This window comes from Rutilus rutilus (assembly GCF_951802725.1).
Source record: "Rutilus rutilus genome assembly, chromosome: 3".
NCBI classification, from domain to species: Eukaryota; Metazoa; Chordata; class Actinopteri; order Cypriniformes; family Leuciscidae; genus Rutilus; species Rutilus rutilus.
Window position 1 is genome coordinate 58,886,454 of NC_140211.1, and position 18,938 is coordinate 58,905,391.

Consider the following 18,938-nt stretch of genomic DNA (forward strand, 5'->3'; position numbering starts at 1 on the left):
TATTTTGTATAGTCTCATTGAGCCAATCGTGATGAAAATAAATCTTTTTTTAATTGATTGCTTTATCTCCTTTCATCTAGACTTACAATAGAGGTTAATTAAGTTGCTGACAGCTGATAAACCACTAATGATCTCAGCCTTAAAGAATAATGGAACATTAAAATGGTCATTTATTCGGGCCTCATTTATTCCAAACCTGTATGAACTTCTTTCTTTCATGCATCACAAAAATTCATAAAGTGCTGGCACCTTTTTACACGTAATAAAAGTAAACGGAGACCTGTATAAAATTACTCAAAAATACCATGAAAGTATCTCAAAAGCCGCCCATATTCGCCATATTTCAAGTTTATTCTTTAGAAAATCCCCTTTTGTGTTCCATGGAAAAAGGAAAGGCTTATAGAGTAGGTCAAAAACAACAATATATATACAAAAATGTATTTCTTTTATGTTAAATATTCACATATACGTGTTTTGGCCTCTGAATGCAGGTGTGTGCCAGTTGGTCAATAAGATGGACGACGCTTCAGGAGAAGTCAAAGCCTTTAATAGGAACGATGAGCAGTTTCTCGAGGCCTTCGCGATCTTTTGTGGACTGGGCATCCAGAACACACAGATGTACGAAGCCGTGGAAAGAGCCATGGCCAAGCAAGAGGTCACACTTGAGGTGAGTCTGATTTTATACATTTAACTGATTTTATTCCATGTTTCTGCCATAAAAAAAAAAAAAATGCAATTTTATCTGACTTTATTTCTCAGAATTGCAAGTTTATATCCCGCAATTCAGACTTTAGAACTCGCAATTGCAAGAAAAAAAATGCACTATCATATTTTTATTTTGGGTGTTTAGAATAAAAGTTTCCATCCACCCTCCTTAATATTTTATTGTGACTGGGCCGCAAAGTTGCTGAACAACTAACAGGATGTCCTTAATGTGTCGGTGGTGTTACAGGTTTTTTACAATACAATTTCTCAATGCTTAGATCACTTAAACTCTTTACACATTGAGCACAACAGAAATCTATATGTGAGCTAAACTGTGAATCATTTAGCATTATTTTGGCACAAAATTCATTCAATGCAAATGACGTGAATTATTTTCTCAGTCAGACACAAACATATACAGTAGTGGCCAAAAGTGATGTCCGGAGACGATATTTGTATTTAATGACCCTACGAGTTTGATTAAACCATCAAATATGAGGAAAATATTTTAAATATGAGGGATGAACAAAACACTAAACTTGGAACTTGGTTAAGGTGTATATATATATATAATATGACAAACTTATTTGGCTACACTTTAATATGCAAAAAAAAGAAATGCATGTAAAAAAACGAAAGCTGACAGGAAAAAGATACAAGATAATCAGTTATTAATAATTCATTGGTTCTCTCTTGTTTTTGCACATGTTCATAATTAGTTCCACAATTTGTCATGGTTCATTGCGTTATTATCACAAATAAAACAATTGACTCCAAGCACAGCTCCACAATATGCTTACAAAATCTTTAACAAATCTTTCATAATGTTTGAATAAAGGGTGAAGATGTCAATTTTAAGTACAAAACATAATAAAAACTGAATATGGCAGCAATTTGTTACATTTCTACAGTAATACCATATTGAAATATATTCTGAATCTAAAACATGAAACACCATCAAAACAATGAGATAATTTTGTGCTGTAATGTAAACATTGTTCAAGTAACATAAACTGACATTTTACAAAATAAATCATTGTATAATTCTGCCAGTTGTTAGTGTTTAATGAATGACAAAGTGTGTTTGTTGGGTGAAACCTTTCCTAGTTTATAATTTGAGACATGATTGACGTGTTAAGTGCATTTTGTATTTGACATTGACTGCTGTGCCGAGCTGAAAGTGGGTTATGAGGTTATGAGAACTGTGTGAAGAGTTTTGACCTATTGAGAAATGTGTCCTTGATTGTGACCTTACAAAAGATCAAAGTAAGTTAGTTTTCCAGCTTATTTTTTAATAAATGGAAGGCATTTGAGTTCTGGAAGTTAAATATAGCAGATTGAACTTAAAGTATATGAAATGTTTGTCACTCGTGGATGATCCTCTCACTCCTCCGTGTTCTTTTATCCCGGCGTTCGGGAGCTGTCAGAGTCAGAAGCGCTCAGTCTGTCTCCTACAGCTGACACAAAACAACACCGGTTCAGGACTGAAACATACCAAACACTTTAGATATATCAGGGGTGTAACGGTACATGCATACAGTCAGACGACCAATACAGTCAGTCACAGGCGATCCACACTCCAGTCCTGAAGGGGGCGCTTGTGGTAATGCAATGCTGTTTGCTAGCCACCACAACTGGAAAAAGAGCAGAAGAAGAAGAGATGATCTGTGCACCAACCCAAAACAAGATTTCAGATGTCTCACAAGAGCTTGTTAGTAGCCTATAGGACTGCACAATATATAGAAATGATCGAAATATCGTAAATGTAAATATCTCGATATGCGTATCGCAACGGCTTGCAATATCTGGAGTCATGAGCCAAAGATGAAGAGAAAATCACTCGCTCTCGGCTGAGTAACTTCTGTAGCTTTAATAAGAATCAGGATATATTTAATTCATACAGTGAAAACTAAGCAGTGTTTTATTTTTACATTTGATTATTCAGTTTGTGTTGTTAAATAACCCTAATGTAGGATAACCTGAACCCCTGAACCCCGAGGTTTACACTGATGTTAAATAACCCTAATGTAGGATAACCTGAACCCCTGACCCCCGAGGTTTACACTGATGTTAAATAACCCTAATGTAGGATAACCTGAAGCCCTGACCCCCGAGGTTTACACTGATGTTAAATAACCCTAATGTAGGATAACCTGAACCCCTGACCCCCGAGGTTTACACTGATGTTAAATAACTCTAATGTAGGATAACCTGAAGCCCTGACCCCCGAGGTTTACACTGATGTTAAATAACCCTAATGTAGGATAACCTGAACCCCTGACCCCCGAGGTTTACACTGATGTTAAATAACCCTAATGTAGGATAACCTGAAGCCCTGACCCCCGAGGTTTACACTGATGTTAAATAACCCTAATGTAGGATAACCTGAACCCCTGACCCCCGAGGTTTACACTGATGTTAAATAACTCTAATGTAGGATAACCTGAAGCCCTGACCCCCGAGGTTTACACTGATGTTAAATAACCCTAATGTAGGATAACCTGAACCCCTGAACCCCGAGGTTTACACTGATGTTAAATAACCCTAATGTAGGATAACCTGAACCCCTGACCCCCGAGGTTTACACTGATGTTAAATAACCCTAATGTAGGATAACCTGACCCCCTGACCCCCGAGGTTTACACTGATGTTTAATAACCCTAATGTAGGATAACCTGAACCCCTGACCCCCGAGGTTTACACTGATGTTAAATAACCCTAATGTAGGATAACCTGACCCCCTGACCCCCGAGGTTTACACTGATGTTTAATAACCCTAATGTAGGATAACCTGAACCCCTGAACCCCGAGGTTTACACTGATGTTAAAATAACACTTCTTATATACAGTAAAACACTGATGTTCACTGGCAGAAGCTGGTGTTTTCTCGTCACTAAAAGAATGTGAAAAACGTATGTAAGTTATATCATGTTAAATATATTTTAAAGATAAATTAAGTTTATTTCACACACTTTAAGCATTACCGTATCGCATATCGAATATCCCACTATTTAATGAGTTATCGCAGTTTTCTTCAATATCGTGCAATATCGAGTTTTGATACATTTTTGTGACAAGCTCCGCAAACTTCACGGAAAGGAAACCGGGATGACGGAGTATTTTAAGTCGTTTCCGCTGTTATAATGAGACAAAATCATTTGAGTTTTGTGGAACAGTTTTCAACGTTGGGTAAAAGTCCATCACTTCAGCACTCATCACTTTTTTGCACAGCCGTCCAATCACAGTGGAGGAGGGGCGGGACTAATACCACACTGACCAATCAGCACGTCCTGCAGCGGACGACGACAACAAGCACAACAACTGAACAAAGTCATTTAAAAAACAAAAGCCAGAGCAAATACTGAACATTGTGTCAACAATTCCATACTGCGAAATCAGATACTAGTAACGGAAAAACTGAAGAAAAGAGAAAAAAAAAATGCTTTGCACCATTTTTTTTGTCAGTCCGATAGAGAGAGAGAGATGCCATAAGAATGTGGTCGATTACTTCCAGTCAGTCAGTTACACTGGAGATTAATTAAACGGCACTACTTTATTGGAGACATTCTGTAGAATCGCATTGTAGAGTCAAGTCAAGTCTCCTTCATTTATACAGCGCTTTCAACAACATAGATCGCTTCAAAGCAGCTTTAAAGTGACAGTAACAGAACATATGTGAACATATTCTCTGCTCATTAACCCATTAACATCCTATACGTGTGTGTGTGTGTGTGTTTCTGCAGGTTCTCTCGTATCACGCGTCGGCTGAAGAAGAAGAGACGCGGGCGCTCCAGGTATCTGCGGTAAATTGCAATTCATCATTATATCATATTGAAATGTGCTTTCATCATGCCAAATCAAGCATTACTTTTCCTGTCTGTTCACGACACAAACAACCCATGTTCAATGCCAGTGTAAAATAGCCCATAAACACATTATACTATTCCCCGTAATAATGTTGGGTTAAAAATCACCCAGTAAATATCCCAGCGATGGGTTGGTATAGCGCCTTTCCAACTGTGGGTTATTTTAATTTTACAATACAATAGAATCACATATGTGATGTGAAACACCTGTCCATATCCGATAGCAAATTGTTGTTTATCAATATTCTCTTTAGGGATTATTTATTTTGAGGAAGGATAACGTTTTAATAAATATCCATGATATAATTGCCGTAACTCACGGTCTCTCGTGGCGTACTGCTGTAGTTGTGTCTTATTCTACACTGTGTTTGTGGAGAAACCAGGAATTTCCTATAGCTTCAGACTCCCTGTGGGGATTTCCACCGGTCGCTTGGACACCGCGTATGGAAAACCTGCTCTGATTACGACTGAGAATAATCAGGCAATTAAAACGCAGACAGAGGCAGAATTTCTGCTTCAATTGAGAGTTAATTAAACCGGTTAGTCTTATGAAGCGATGCAGATTTAGCTCTATTTGTGTAATTCATAAAGCATGTAAAAACAGCTGAAGATATGCTTCATTTTGAGGATGATGGAATAGGATGTAAACCCCTATTTATTTGGTGTCCCCAGATCCTTAAAAAGTCTTAAAGTGTCTTAGATGTTGTTTTGAAGTCTCCTACAATACATTTACATTCATCTAAGCTCAAAAACACTGTAATTTTCTCATAATCTCCATTACAGCATCAGCTCTTTCCTCTCAGTGTCGGAAACGCTTCGTTCGTAGATTCAGTCTCTCTAAACCCCGCCTCTCTGAGAGCTTCCTCTGCTCTGATTGGTCGGAAAGCAAACGCTCATTATCATATCTGAATCTCAGCTCTTGATCACAGTGATACGAACAGTGACGATGTCGAGGGTTTTACCGTATCAATCTCAGAAAACAGCGTCTTCTCGACACGAACAACACGAACCAAACTCCTCCAGTCTCAGATACACTACAGTGTTTGAGGGCGGAGCTAAGAGAGGCTGTTCAGCCAATCAAGACCACAGGCTGGCATTATGCAAATTAGCTACATTGGATTGTAACAGGAAGTGAGACTGAAATAACTGGCGACTCGTTTCAGCAGTTCAGAATTTATTCTTCTGGAAGAAAATATCTTTATTTGTCATTTAGCATTTAAGGGTCTTGCAACTAAATAACATTTTCTGAGATTTTAACAGAGTTATGCATGTTGATCATCATAGAAGACAATGTTACCATCCGTTAGTTTTAATTGCAGAAGGAAACTAGTTAAGACGCCTCAATTAAACACGACGGCACACGTTGATTTCCCACGCCAGTGAGATCGCATTCAGTGTTGTTCACAAATGAGTGTTTGTTTTTGCTTTGTAAGAGTTTCTGCGTCGCATGAGTTCTCTTCAGTAGATCCCGAGTCTCGGACACAGTGAGTGTAACCGAGCAAACGGCTCATAATAACACCGCAAACTAAGCCTCATAAGTTATTAAAGATGCAACAGCGCATTCATATATATTTATTTATTGGCAGAGAGCATATGCGTAATGGTAAATTGCAGTGTGTGTTTTTGGGAAGCTTAAAAGCTTGAAAAGTAGCCAAAAACTCACCAGTTGCATAGAGGGAAAAGATCCAAGAAGCAACAAATAAAGCATGCATACTCTAATGAAAAAGAAAGACTCTAAAGGCGAGATTAAAGCCAGCGCTTTCCTGAGAAATGGCAAATGCCCGCAGGCTTGAAGAAGGTCGTGTGACTGAAACCTTTGGCATTTCTCAGTAAAGCACTGGCTTTTATCTCGCATTTAGAGTCTTTCTTTTTCATTATTAGAGAATGCATGCTTCTTTTTTTGTGTGCATTTTTGTCTATTTGGCTGATTGCTTTAATGCACAGAAATGTGAAAAGGCTCAATTGCAGGGGGATTTTATGACTTCGCATTGAAGCGATGTGCAGATCTTAAAATGTTTTCGGAAATGTTCCGAGACCTGCAGATAGCATGTGGCTATTCATACCTGAACTGTAGTTGATCATGTGTTTAAACAGATGAAGCTATATGACGTTATGTTATCTCTTTGCTTACTGAAGCAACAGAGGAGACATGATTTATGGACTCTGCATTATGCGATGGTTATGGTTTTCAGCAAGAGGAGACATATCCTGAGCACTGCAAACTCTGCGGATGGCAGATCATTGATTATTAATGCCTGTCAGACAGTGATCTCTCCGCTTGCAGTTTGGTTGTGTGCGTGTGTGTGTGTGTGTGTGTGTGTGTGTGTGTGTGTGTGTGTGTGTGTGTGTGTGTGTGTGTGTGTGTGTGTGTGTGTGTGTGTGTGTGTGTGTGTGTGTGAGAGTGATTCATGAGGTGATGTGTAATAATGTCCTGAACCCACAGGCCGCCACGATCCCCTCGGCTCAGTCTCTCAGACTGATGGACTTCAGCTTCAGTGACTTCGACCTGTCGGACGCTGACACGACTCAAGCCACCATACGCATGTTCGTGGACCTCAAGCTCGTGCAGAACTTTCAGATGAAGTACAAGGTACCCTCAGAAAAATAATCATTTTCCATTTTATTATGGTTTGATGTGGAGAGGCGTTCTGTAACTGATCATACCATTTGATACAATTGGTGATAAGCAGACGAATAGAGTAAATGATTTCTACACTGCAAAAAAATGCTTTTCTTAGTATTTTTGTCTTGTTTCCAGTCCAAATATCTAAAAATTCTTAAATCAAGATGCCATAAGATATATATTATTTTTGGGGGGGGTATCAAAATGAAGTGAGTTTTTGCTTAAAACAAGCTAAATGATCTACCAATGGGGTGAGAAAAATAATCTTAATTCAGACGGACACAGTATTATTTTTCTCACCCCATTGGTAGATAATTTTGGTTGTTTTAAGCAAAAACTCACTTCATTTTCATTTTCTTTCCCAGAAAACAAGACACAATATCTAATGTCATTTTACTCATCTAGTAAATGCTTCTTGATTTAAGAATTTTTAGATATTTGGACTGGAAACAAGACAAAAATACTGAGTAAGAAAAGCATTTTTTGCAGAAGAGACTTGGGTGTTGGGAGTGAACTGGATCAAATAGAAATCATCTCCTATAACAGCTGCATTATGGACTAAATGAGTGCGTTCGTTCCCATCCACTTTTTCAAAAGTAGTATTTTTCCATTAATTTATGAGATTTTTGTTAAAGTGATATAAGCCATGAACCAAGCCAACCAGAGGTGAATCGCAGCATTAAGTATTCAAAAACCCGAGAAAAATACAAAGAGTCAAAGACTGTGAACTTAAAAGCTGTAGTGAGGGAAAGAACTACAATATTCTGTACGGCATCATGGGTAATGTAGTTTTTCACCACGAATTCACGATTGCTTTAAAAATAAGTTGAAGAAATGTGAACAAAAGCATATACCTCTGATTAACACCATTAGAACTCGCAGTCGATCTCTCTTTAAAGTCCCTGTAAAGGCAATTCTACAAAAAAATTCTAAACACATTATAAGTGCTAGAAATGTATTGCTAAAACATGTTACAAAGACTGAGAACTGTGAAGTACTAAATTGTGGAGTTAGACCGTTTAACAGTTTTTCACCCTTGTTGTGAGCCGGATTTTTTGGGCGGGGCTAAAACGGGGGCTTGATGACGCACTGCGACCCCCTGAGCTTGATTGGGCCCCTACTTGATGACGCACGGAGTCACTAAGCCTATCGCTCAATCGCGAGCCGATCGGTGTCCTTATTTAAATTTCCGAAAAATGATCATATCAAGAGGAGGTGGATTTATCTTGAGAAGAGCTAACGTTACCTTGATGGAGAGCTGATGATCACCACCACACCGCCTCTGTAGAGATCAGGTCATCAGGATAGTTTACTTTCGTTGGAGACAACTGGAATTCACTGATAATCCGCTGTTACTGGTGAATGGGGCCGAACCGACTATCTCCCGCTGTCCGCTTCGGCCTTCATCCTCCCGTCGCGCCGACATGCACGAGCTGTGCGCGAGTCATATTTCCCGCGAGTGGGCGTGGTTTCAGCGCAGCCAGCGGACACGCCCCCAGCGTTTGAGAGCTGAGACTACTGCTCATTTTTTCGAGATTTTGATAGCTTATTTTATTTACTTGGCGGCTTTTTTAATCATTGAAATTGGGCTGGGTGGCTAATAACACATTTTTCGGTGGTATGACAAACTCAGAACACATACTTAATTTTGACTTTACAGGGACTTTAAAGGTTAAAAAAGTTTAAAAAAAAGTTTTTTCTATGTTTTCGCGTCTATAAACACCTTAGCACCTTCAGAGCAAGAAGAACACTTGGCAACATGGTGCGTTTATTCAGAAAATAAAAAATTAACACACAGCTGTGACCTCATTACATTACTATTACTGTTTATTTTATGAATCATAGCCAGGCACGTGTAATGACAGCTGTGCTTTAGGACGGCTAAACGCTCCTCGTAATGCTTCAAAACACCTTACATGGCTTGTGTCCGCGGCTGAAGCCATCACACCTAAGCCATCACACCTAAGCCATCACACCTAAGCCATCACACCTAAGCCATCACACCTAAGCCAGCACACCTAAGCCAGCACACCTAAGCCATCACACCTAAGCCATCACACCTAAGCCATCACACCTAAGCCATCACACCTAAGCCAGCACACCTAAGCCATCACACCTAAGCCAGCACACCTAAGCCAGCACACCTAAGCCATCACACCTAAGCCATCACACCTAAGCCAGCACACCTAAGCCAGCACACCTAAGCCATCACACCTAAGCCATCACACCTAAGCCATCACACCTAAGCCAGCACACCTAAGCCAGCACACCTAAGCCATCACACCTAAGCCATCACACCTAAGCCAGCACACCTAAGCCAGCACACCTAAGCCATCACACCTAAGCCATCACACCTAAGCCAGCACACCTAAGCCAGCACACCTAAGCCAGCACACCTAAGCCATCACACCTAAGCCATCACACCTAAGCCAGCACACCTAAGCCAGCACACCTAAGCCAGCACACCTAAGCCATCACACTTCGCAAACGAGCTCTGGCAACAGCAGGATCTTCCACAGTTAAAGGGACAGTCCACCCGGAGATGAAAATACGACATATTTTTTTATAATCTAAATATAAATCTAGCTGATACACCGTGCATAAAAAGGTTTGTGTGTGTTTGATGATATCAATACAGTAGTCAACATTTGAAGTGGATCCAAACCTTTCATCAAAGTTACAAATGAATTCTGAACAATACCCGTTCTTGTCTCAGGACAGCTTTGATGAACTCTTTTAATCCACTTCAAATGTTGACTACTGTATAATCTGAATATATAAGCTTTTGCCACCAATAGCTGAGCGAAAACACCCAATCGTGTGTGTGCAGAATTATTAGACACGTCCAAACCACATTAATCTTAATAACTACTGTTAATTTTGTATTTAATCATTTATAAGTGGGCATTTAATAATTTTTGACTTTTCAGTCTGAGTTAAATCTCTTTTTTGGCTTATTTTATCTGTAAAAGAAAACATTTCCAGCCTTCCTGAACAATTATATATCACTTATAAATGATTAAATACAAAATGAATAGTAGTTATTAAATTTAAGATTTTTTTATATTTCTTTACCAGTGTGATCAGGACACTATAGTTCATTTCTGTAAGTGAGGAGAGCAAAATAAAGTAAACTGTGACATATTATACCCAAATATTCTTCATACAGCGACTACCAGTAACATTTATACACATTTGGGACCCAAAATGATTGGGACACTTTGAGCTGATCATGTTTTGCTGAAGTGTGTTTTCTTTAATTGCTAATGCTCTTTTTACACACAGACTGAACACAATGAAGCATTGCTTGGTGATTGGTTGATCTAAACTGGTATTATCTAATTGTGTAGTTAAATTTAACAGCTGACAGATATTCAACATAATTCATGTGTGAGACAGTCTAACAGAAGGATGGACAAAACCAGTCAAATATCAAGTTATTATCATATTTTATTACCATATTCTAAACTATAGTGAATAAACTGTGAGAAAGGTGTCTGAATAAAGTTTGCTTTGACTGTATGATGTTTAGTTGTGTTTTAGCTGGAGCACATGTCTTCCAGTCTAATCTTTATAGCTTTAGAAGTGAAGTTGTTGTTAACCCGTTCCAGAGTCTGTGCCAGTGGATCTTAAGCGTGAAGAAGAACTACAGGAAGAACGTGGTTTATCACAACTGGAGACACGCCTTCAACACGTCGCAGTGCATGTTCGCTGTGCTGAGGTCGGGCCGGGTTCAGGTCAGTGGATCTGCTAAATCAGGAAACACAGCTTTAACACACTGACTGAGCTTGATGATCTGCAGTGAGATGTGCAGTTGTGGTCGTTGCTCTCTTGAAATGTTCGTTTCCTTTTATAGAGAAACCAGTTAAGCCGTGAAACTAGCGGATGGGTTTTTATTGTGCGCTCCACTGTAAACGTCTTCTGTTGTTCACGCTGGTAGTTAATCATTGGCGTTTACACTCTTGCAGTGAGAGGAAATGCCTGCTTTCTTTGAATAGCAAATACCATGAAGAGCTTTATGTTGTCAGCTTCTTACAATTGTGAATTATTTGGTATTTACGAATTGAGAACTAAACCCTCTGGTGCTCTTCGGTCGTTTTTGACCGGATAATTTTAAGTTTTTTTATTTCATTTTTTGTTTGTTTTTTACTTCATCTGAATGGTTTGAAACTTGGTAAAGGTTTTGGCACTTGCTGTGTGAAGACAAACAAAATCATGGACATGATTCGAACAGCTTAAATAGTCTGTGAACAACAGTCACACTTGTGCTCGTCGCGGTCAAACACGAGCGCATTGGAAATGAACAGGAGACGAGTTTCCTCTAGTGGAAGCGTTTGGTACTGCAGCCGAACAACATCTCACTGAAAGATCATTTATTGAGAGATCAACCTCAACTTTGGAACACAACATGTTTAGATTTATGGCTTTGATTTTCTCACAGTTTTAGAGTAAAACATGTTTTTGAAAATATAGATTTCATATAAAAATTGAAAATGGTATTTTTGTGCATTTTTCATAGCAATAAACGTACAATTCTGTAACTTTTTCTAAGTTAACGTTTTTTCACTTCAGCAATAATCTGCCAAGTGTCGTCTTTGAAAAGAGATCAAACTTCAGTCTGTCGCTCTAAAGCGTTCAAGTCAAGATTTACCACAGTTTAAGTTGGGAATGTAATTTTGAGGTCTATGCTCAAAAAGTGAATAAATGGATTATAAATACAGAGTAAATATAATGTAGTACCATAAAATCCCCTAAAAATACAAAATATGAAAATAAAAAAACTGAAATATAGTAATTAAATTTGAAAAAAAAAAATTATTAATTGGGTCATTTTTGACCGACAGAAGGGAGCCTCGTTTTGACATGCCAGCTAAATGTTAATAGGATTTAGTTTGCTTATTCACAGGAAAATTCTTACAGTTATTTGGGTTTACATAAAGTGTGACTGCATTTGTTTTTAGATAACATGGCTGTATTTTACAGCTTTTAAGGCACTGACCAATCCCTGACTCGCAATATTGTTTAATTTGGCAGAAGATTTATGGCCAAACCCTCTTTTGGTGTTAAAAACGACAGTCAGGATTTACTGAAGAAATAAGCGCTGAAAGGCGAGGACAGGGTTATTTAAGCAGATGATCTTATTGCAAATGCATTTGTAGGAGTTTCCCTTTCAGACGCAGTATTTATAGGAGAAAAGTGTTTAAATGAATCACGCAAGGTGATTGTTACGTTGGGGTTGAATGATGGGAGAAAGCAGAATCCATGTGCAGCAAACTTTAATAAATAAATCCAAAACTAGACAAAACTCAGACTTGGGAAACCGAACACAGGAACAAAACAGCCAACATACAATAACAGTCAAACAAGAACTCACAAAGACAGGGCTGAAACACAGGGCTTAAATACAGGGGTAAACGAGCTAGACAGGATAACAAGGGGGCGTGGTTAATGGAAAACACCTGGGATGACTAATAAACAGACAGGGAACCACTAAACATGACAGGACACAAAACCACATCGTGACATAGCCCCCAAAACAACAAAAAGTTCAGGAGGGCGGTGAAGCGGAGGCGGTCTCGGGGGCGGGATGGAGGGCCAGGCCCGTGGAGCAACAGAGGGCCTGGAGACTGTAGCAGGACTGGAGGCCAGGGCGGATCAGGCTGTGCAGGCGACCAGGGCGGATCAGGCTGTGCAGGCGACCAGGGCGGATCAGGCTGTGCAGGCGACCAGGGCGGATCAGGCTGTGCAGGCGACCAGGGCGGATCAGGCTGTGCAGGCGACCAGGGCGGAGCAGGCTGTGCAGGCGACCAGGGCGGATCAGGCTGTGCAGGCGACCAGGGCGGATCAGGCTGTGCAGGCGACCAGGGCGGATCAGGCAGGCGGTGAAGGCAGGTCAGGGCTGGACGAGGTCTGCGACGAGGGCAGGTCAGGACTGGACAGGACCAGCGGCGAAGAGGGCTCTGAGCTGGCGTGAAGTGCAGGCTCGGCTGGACTGGCGTGAAGCTCTGGATCGGCAGAAGTGACGCGAACAGACTCTAGATCGGCAGAAGCGACGCGAACCGTCTCTGGATCGGCAGAAGCGACGCGAACAGTCTCTGGATCGGCAGAAGCGACGCGAACAGTCTCTGGATCGGCAGAAGCGACGCGAACAGTCTCTGGATCGGCAGAAGCGACGCGAACAGTCTCTGGATCGGCAGAAGCGACGTGAACAGTCTCTGGATCGGCAGAAGCGACGTGAACAGTCTCTGGATCGGCAGAAGCGACGTGAACAGTCTCTGGATCGGCAGAAGCGACGTGAACAGTCTCTGGATCGGCAGAAGCGACGTGAACAGTCTCTGGATCGGCAGAAGCGACGTGAACAGTCTCTGGATCGGCAGAAGCGACGTGAACAGTCTCTGGATCGGCAGAAGCGACGTGAACAGTCTCTGGATCGGCAGAAGCGACGTGAACAGTCTCTGGATCGGCAGAAGCGACGTGAACAGTCTCTGGATCGGCAGAAGCGACGTGAACAGTCTCTGGATCGGCAGAAGCGACGTGAACAGTCTCTGGATCGGCAGAAGCGACGTGAACAGTCTCTGGATCGGCAGAAGCGACGTGAACAGTCTCTGGATCGGCAGAAGCGACGTGAACAGTCTCTGGATCGGCAGAAGCGACGTGAACAGTCTCTGGATCGGCAGAAGCGACGTGAACAGTCTCTGGATCGGCAGAAGCGACGTGAACAGTCTCTGGATCGGCAGAAGCGACGTGAACAGTCTCTGGATCGGCAGAAGCGACGTGAACAGTCTCTGGATCGGCAGAAGTGACGTGAACAGGCTCTGGCTCTGGCTCGGCAGGACTGACGTGAAGCTCTGGCTTGACAGGACTGACGTGAAGCTCTGGCTCTGGCTCGGCAGGCGTGACGTGAAGCTCTGGCTCTGGCTCGGCAGGCGTGACGTGAAGCTCTGGCTCGGCTGGACTGACGTGAAGCTCGGCTGGACTGGCATGAAGTGCAGGCTCGACTGGGCAAATGACTGGTTCGGTGGTTTTGATGGAACGTGGAGCAGACCTGCGAGCTCCCCGGACGGACATCCAAGCGGGGTCAAACACCTTAGACGCCAGATCAGCACTGTCTGAAATAAGTTTTCGTGCTCTGGGCCATGTGATCTCAGGCACTGGTCTGAAACGGATATGTTGCTCAGCAGGGAGTGGTAATGTGGGTTTGCCTGGGCTGACAGTGTGAGCAGGTTTGGCTGGGCTGGGTGAATGTAGGGCATATTTGGGAGTAAAACTCTCCCAGCAGATGGCAACTGCTGCTCTCCAGTCCAGCCCCGAGAAATCGGGGAGTGGTCGAGGATCGACACATCCGGCTCCGATTATATAAGCTGTTTTTAAAGTTTCATCACTCAGATCACAGTTTGTAGCTAGCTCACAAAATGTCTCGGTAAACTCAAACAGATTGTGGCTTTCCTTCACGATCGCTGTGAGCCGATCCCAACACATCTTGAAACACGTGTACTGCTGGATCCATAAATGGTGAGTTCTTCTGTTACGTTGGGGTTGAATGATGGGAGAAAGCAGAATCCATGTGTAGCAAACTTTAATAAATAAATCCAAAACTAGACAAAACTCAGACTTGGGAAACCGAACACAGGAACAAAACAGCCAACATACAATAACAGTCAAACAAGAACTCACAAAGACAGGGCTGAAACACAGGGCTTAAATACAGGGGTAAACGAGCTAGACAGGATAACAAGGGGGCGTGGTTAATGGAAAACACCTGGGATGACTAATAAACAGACAGGGAACCACTAAACATGACAGGACACAAAACCACATCGTGACAGTGATTTACTAAGGTTTGCGCTCGTCAGTTTACTGGTGTTTGCTCCATTATTTACCGCCCAAAACCAGAAGCTAATTTGAGCTGCTCTTGGGAGATTGTGTTGGTCATTATGGAAATGATCCGCTGCATCTGTTCTTTAATGTGTGTGTCGTCAGTAGATCACAAGAAGAACTTTACACTCCTATCAGCGCTTTTATGGGATTTCACTCTCATGCTAATTTAGTGAATCTGTGCCTGTGTTTAGTGACTTTCAGAGTTGTGGTAATATTGTAATAAAGCTGTGTTTCCGTTGACAGAATAATCTGAGTGATCTGGAGGTTTTAGCTTTGATGATTGCAACATTGAGCCATGATTTGGATCACAGAGGTGTCAACAACTCCTACATCAAGAGGTTTGTGCTTTGGTTTAGTGTGTGAGTGTGTGATATCACCGATGTAAAGATGCGACTGATGTATGTTTCACTGTTTCCACAGAAGTGAGCATCCGCTGGCCCAGCTTTACTGCCACTCCACCATGGAGCATCACCACTTCGACCAGTGTCTCATGATCCTCAACAGCCCCGTGAGTAGATGATATACGCGTGTGTGTGTGTGTGTGCTTCATTTTCTGCCTGAGCTTCGGGTCAGTACATCTACCTTGGGTTGTTTTGTCGAGTGTAGTGTAAATGCAGATATCAGATATGGGTCACTTTTAAAAGAAGATGTGAGCAAACAAATCAGATATAGTGACCTGCAGTGCAAATAAGGCCTTAATGTAGTCAGCTTGTTTATAGTCACTTTAAATATGATGTTTGACTCGAATAAAACCAGTTCAATCAATTCAGACACGCTGCTGTGAACATGTAAGATCTGCAGGAATAGACATGAATGCTGTATCAGATCTAGGCAGGAGGAGCTGGGGAGGGGGAGGGGCTCAAACACTCAACTAGACTATTCAAATGATGAGCAAGCGATCTCATTGGCTGCTGAATCAGCAGAGCCAATCAGCTTGTGCCATGCGGTGATGATGTGATTGCATGTAAAGGACGCCCTGTAGTGTTTCATAACTGAACTAGATTTATATTTGCAGCACATTTTTTAAATGCTAACAAACACACTGCTTTCAAAACTGTAAAAAACACATTCACAATAGTAGAATGACATTTTTTTTGCATTTCCACAGCAATTCTATTGACATATGTATAAAAAAAGAAAAAAAAGAAGTAAATTACCATAATTCAAAGGCTTTATTACCATATTCATACTTTGTATTGACATACTGATTTATGTGAAAAATCAAGCATCAAATATAAAAGTTCATTAGTTATGTAATGTTCCCTGTTGTTAGTAGTGAGAATTCCAGTGTCAGACAAGATTGTGTTGTGTTTCTGTGGTTTAAGCGAGTTTAGAAGGCAACTATAATGCAGACTTTTGATAAAGTGACAGTAATGGCCAATGCTCGACCAAAAACTGTAAAAAAGTCGTTGTGCAACTGTGCATTTCCACATATAATGTAGTGCACTAGCCGAGAACTGGATTGGCCTGAATTAATAACTATATTAAATGCAGACATATTTTAAATACAACTACAGTACTTACAGTACTTAAATTATGATTTTGAACATTTTGGTATCAGTAAAACAGACATCCACAATTTTTTAATAATCTAAGTGAAATGCTCCAGTGACCCTTAACCTTACATAACACACAACAACATATGAGATTGCCTTTAAAGCATGTTTGCAAACGCCCTGAGTTATGAACAAGTGTAGCGTGTTGTAAACGTGTAAACAGTTAACGTGTTAATCGTTTGTGTGCGATGACCTATGACTAGATGATAAGACGAACTCGAGGAACTTGCTCATACTTAGATCTTAAGTATTAAACTTTGGCACACAACAAGCCCTCACCTTTTGCACTACAGATAAGAATGATAGCTCAAAGTTGTGTGGCTTTTTGATGGGACGTGTGCTATTACTTCCACACCGTCAGATGATAAAACATGTGAAATCATGTAACCCTCATCCTTCCCTCGCTCTTTGTTACACATCTTTCCCCTCGCGGGTCAAAATGACCCGAAGCCCTAAAATTATAAAAAAACTAAAGATTTTATATTTTATATACCTTTAAATGACTAGATTTGATCAATAAATAATAAATAAATAGATAGTCATTTAAGCACATTCCTCACATTCTTTAAACTTTTATCCAAAATAACTCACAATTTCATGCATAAACCTTTTAACCCTTTCATGCATGAATTATGATAACCTCAGTCAGGATTTCTTCCCTATGTGTGTTTATTGCTCTTAGGGCATGAAAAACAAGAGGTTTTTTTTTTCAATCTTTTTTGATGTTATGAGTAAAGAAACGCATTACAAGTGTCATACATTATGTAATCACATGACTTTTTTCGATGTCAATGAAAATAACATTCTAATAATACAAATACATTTATTTACAGTAAAAAAGTCACTGCAGATTAAGTTTTTAAGTTTTAAGTTTCAAAAACAATATTCACATTATAATTATGAATTGTAGCTGAAATATAGCCATTGATGCATGACGTCCACTACAGTGGACATGTGATTAATCAGAGTTTTCTCTCAATCTAAAATCAAAACTTGGAAAATTTTACTGATATGACTCATTAGATATTGCTTGATGCTGCAATATTTTTTTTACCTACAAGAGTCTCCTAGGATAGAAGGAATCGGTGGATATTCCGGAGCAACTTGGCATGTCTGACTGACCCTTGGCCATCTTGGTTTGGAGGGGGGGGAAATCGAAACACAACGGCTTGCCAGTTGGTTGCAATGTATAGGATGATGCACCAGGGTCCACTGAAGAGGCTGATGTGCAACTTTGCCATAAAAACCCGTGCAAATTCAAGAAAATGCTTTTTTAATAGCTGTCCACTGCAGTGACCACTATGCGTGAAAGGGTTAATTCAGCTCTAAATATCTTCCATTGGGTGTCTTTGCCGACCTCTTGTGGAAACAAAATAATATAACATGATATTTCATAACTCTTGATGTCCTTATAGCTCTATATGGAGCAAATGAGCTGTTCCTCTGGGTCCTAAAGTCAGTTTACTTCATTGTGCATTCAGATACACATGTAGACATAAAGGAAAAAGTAAAGTTTTAGCACTTTTAGTTCGAATTTGTAGCATTTTTAGGTTTTTCTGTGTACTGAAGCATTCCTCGCTTTCCATTCATTCCTAAAGGGGTCAAATTGACCCGCGAGGGAAGGATTTGTTACTTTTTTAAATTTCAACCACAAAACTCCTCAAATCCGTGGTTCAAGTGCCTCATTTTTTCAAAAATCTTTTCCGAGCCCAAGCATATCGTAGGGACTTCTGACTCAGGCCAATAAAGCCATCCAGGTTCTTTGGGAAAACAAAAAATTGTTGTTGTCTGGCATCACTGTGAAAATCCCCTTTTGGAACCTTTTTATTTACTTTTTTTTTAACTTTTTTTACTTTTTCCCCGTCATTGACAGAATTATCCGGCAATCCATGTTTTCACTGCTATATGATAGGGGGCGCTGATATGAAAATATCAGGAATGCTGGCGGTGGCTGGCAACTTAAAAAAAAATTTTGGCAGGGAAAGAGTTAAAAGTGCATATTGTGTGACTTTAAAGCATACATTAAATAAGCGTACATAGATAGCGTATACACATTCATAATCTAGTTATTTAAGTTTAATTATAACACAAGTATTTTGTAAATTTAACAACATTCATCAAGGCTATTTTATAATTCAGAAACGCACACACAGAAAGCCGCTTCAGACAACGCGACAGTAGCATGTTGACTTCTCTTTCACACTTGAACAAACAAAAACACAAAAAACGATGTCAAAATGCCCGTTTTTGGCGAGTATCCTCTTAAACAAAGTCTTAAATGAGTAAAAAAGACTGAAATAAATGGATATG

At 40.5% G+C, this 18,938-nt stretch overlaps 1 protein-coding gene across 4 annotated transcripts in view; it reads left to right on the top strand.

Moving 5' to 3' along the window:
- pde5ab (phosphodiesterase 5A, cGMP-specific, b) overlaps positions 1-18,938 on the top strand; it is a 59,974-nt gene that overhangs the window by 31,576 nt on the left and 9,460 nt on the right. For 2 of the 4 annotated variants that reach the window (XM_084405410.1, XM_084405408.1), the window contains exons 10-15: positions 492-667; positions 4,449-4,508; positions 7,015-7,161; positions 10,806-10,931; positions 15,316-15,410; positions 15,493-15,580. In XM_084405410.1, coding sequence (XP_084261536.1) covers positions 492-667; positions 4,449-4,508; positions 7,015-7,161; positions 10,806-10,931; positions 15,316-15,410; positions 15,493-15,580 — 692 coding nt within the window. The remainder of the gene's footprint in view (positions 1-491; positions 668-4,448; positions 4,509-7,014; positions 7,162-10,805; positions 10,932-15,315; positions 15,411-15,492; positions 15,581-18,938) is intronic. The other 2 variants (XM_084405411.1, XM_084405409.1) reach the window with 1 other exon arrangement.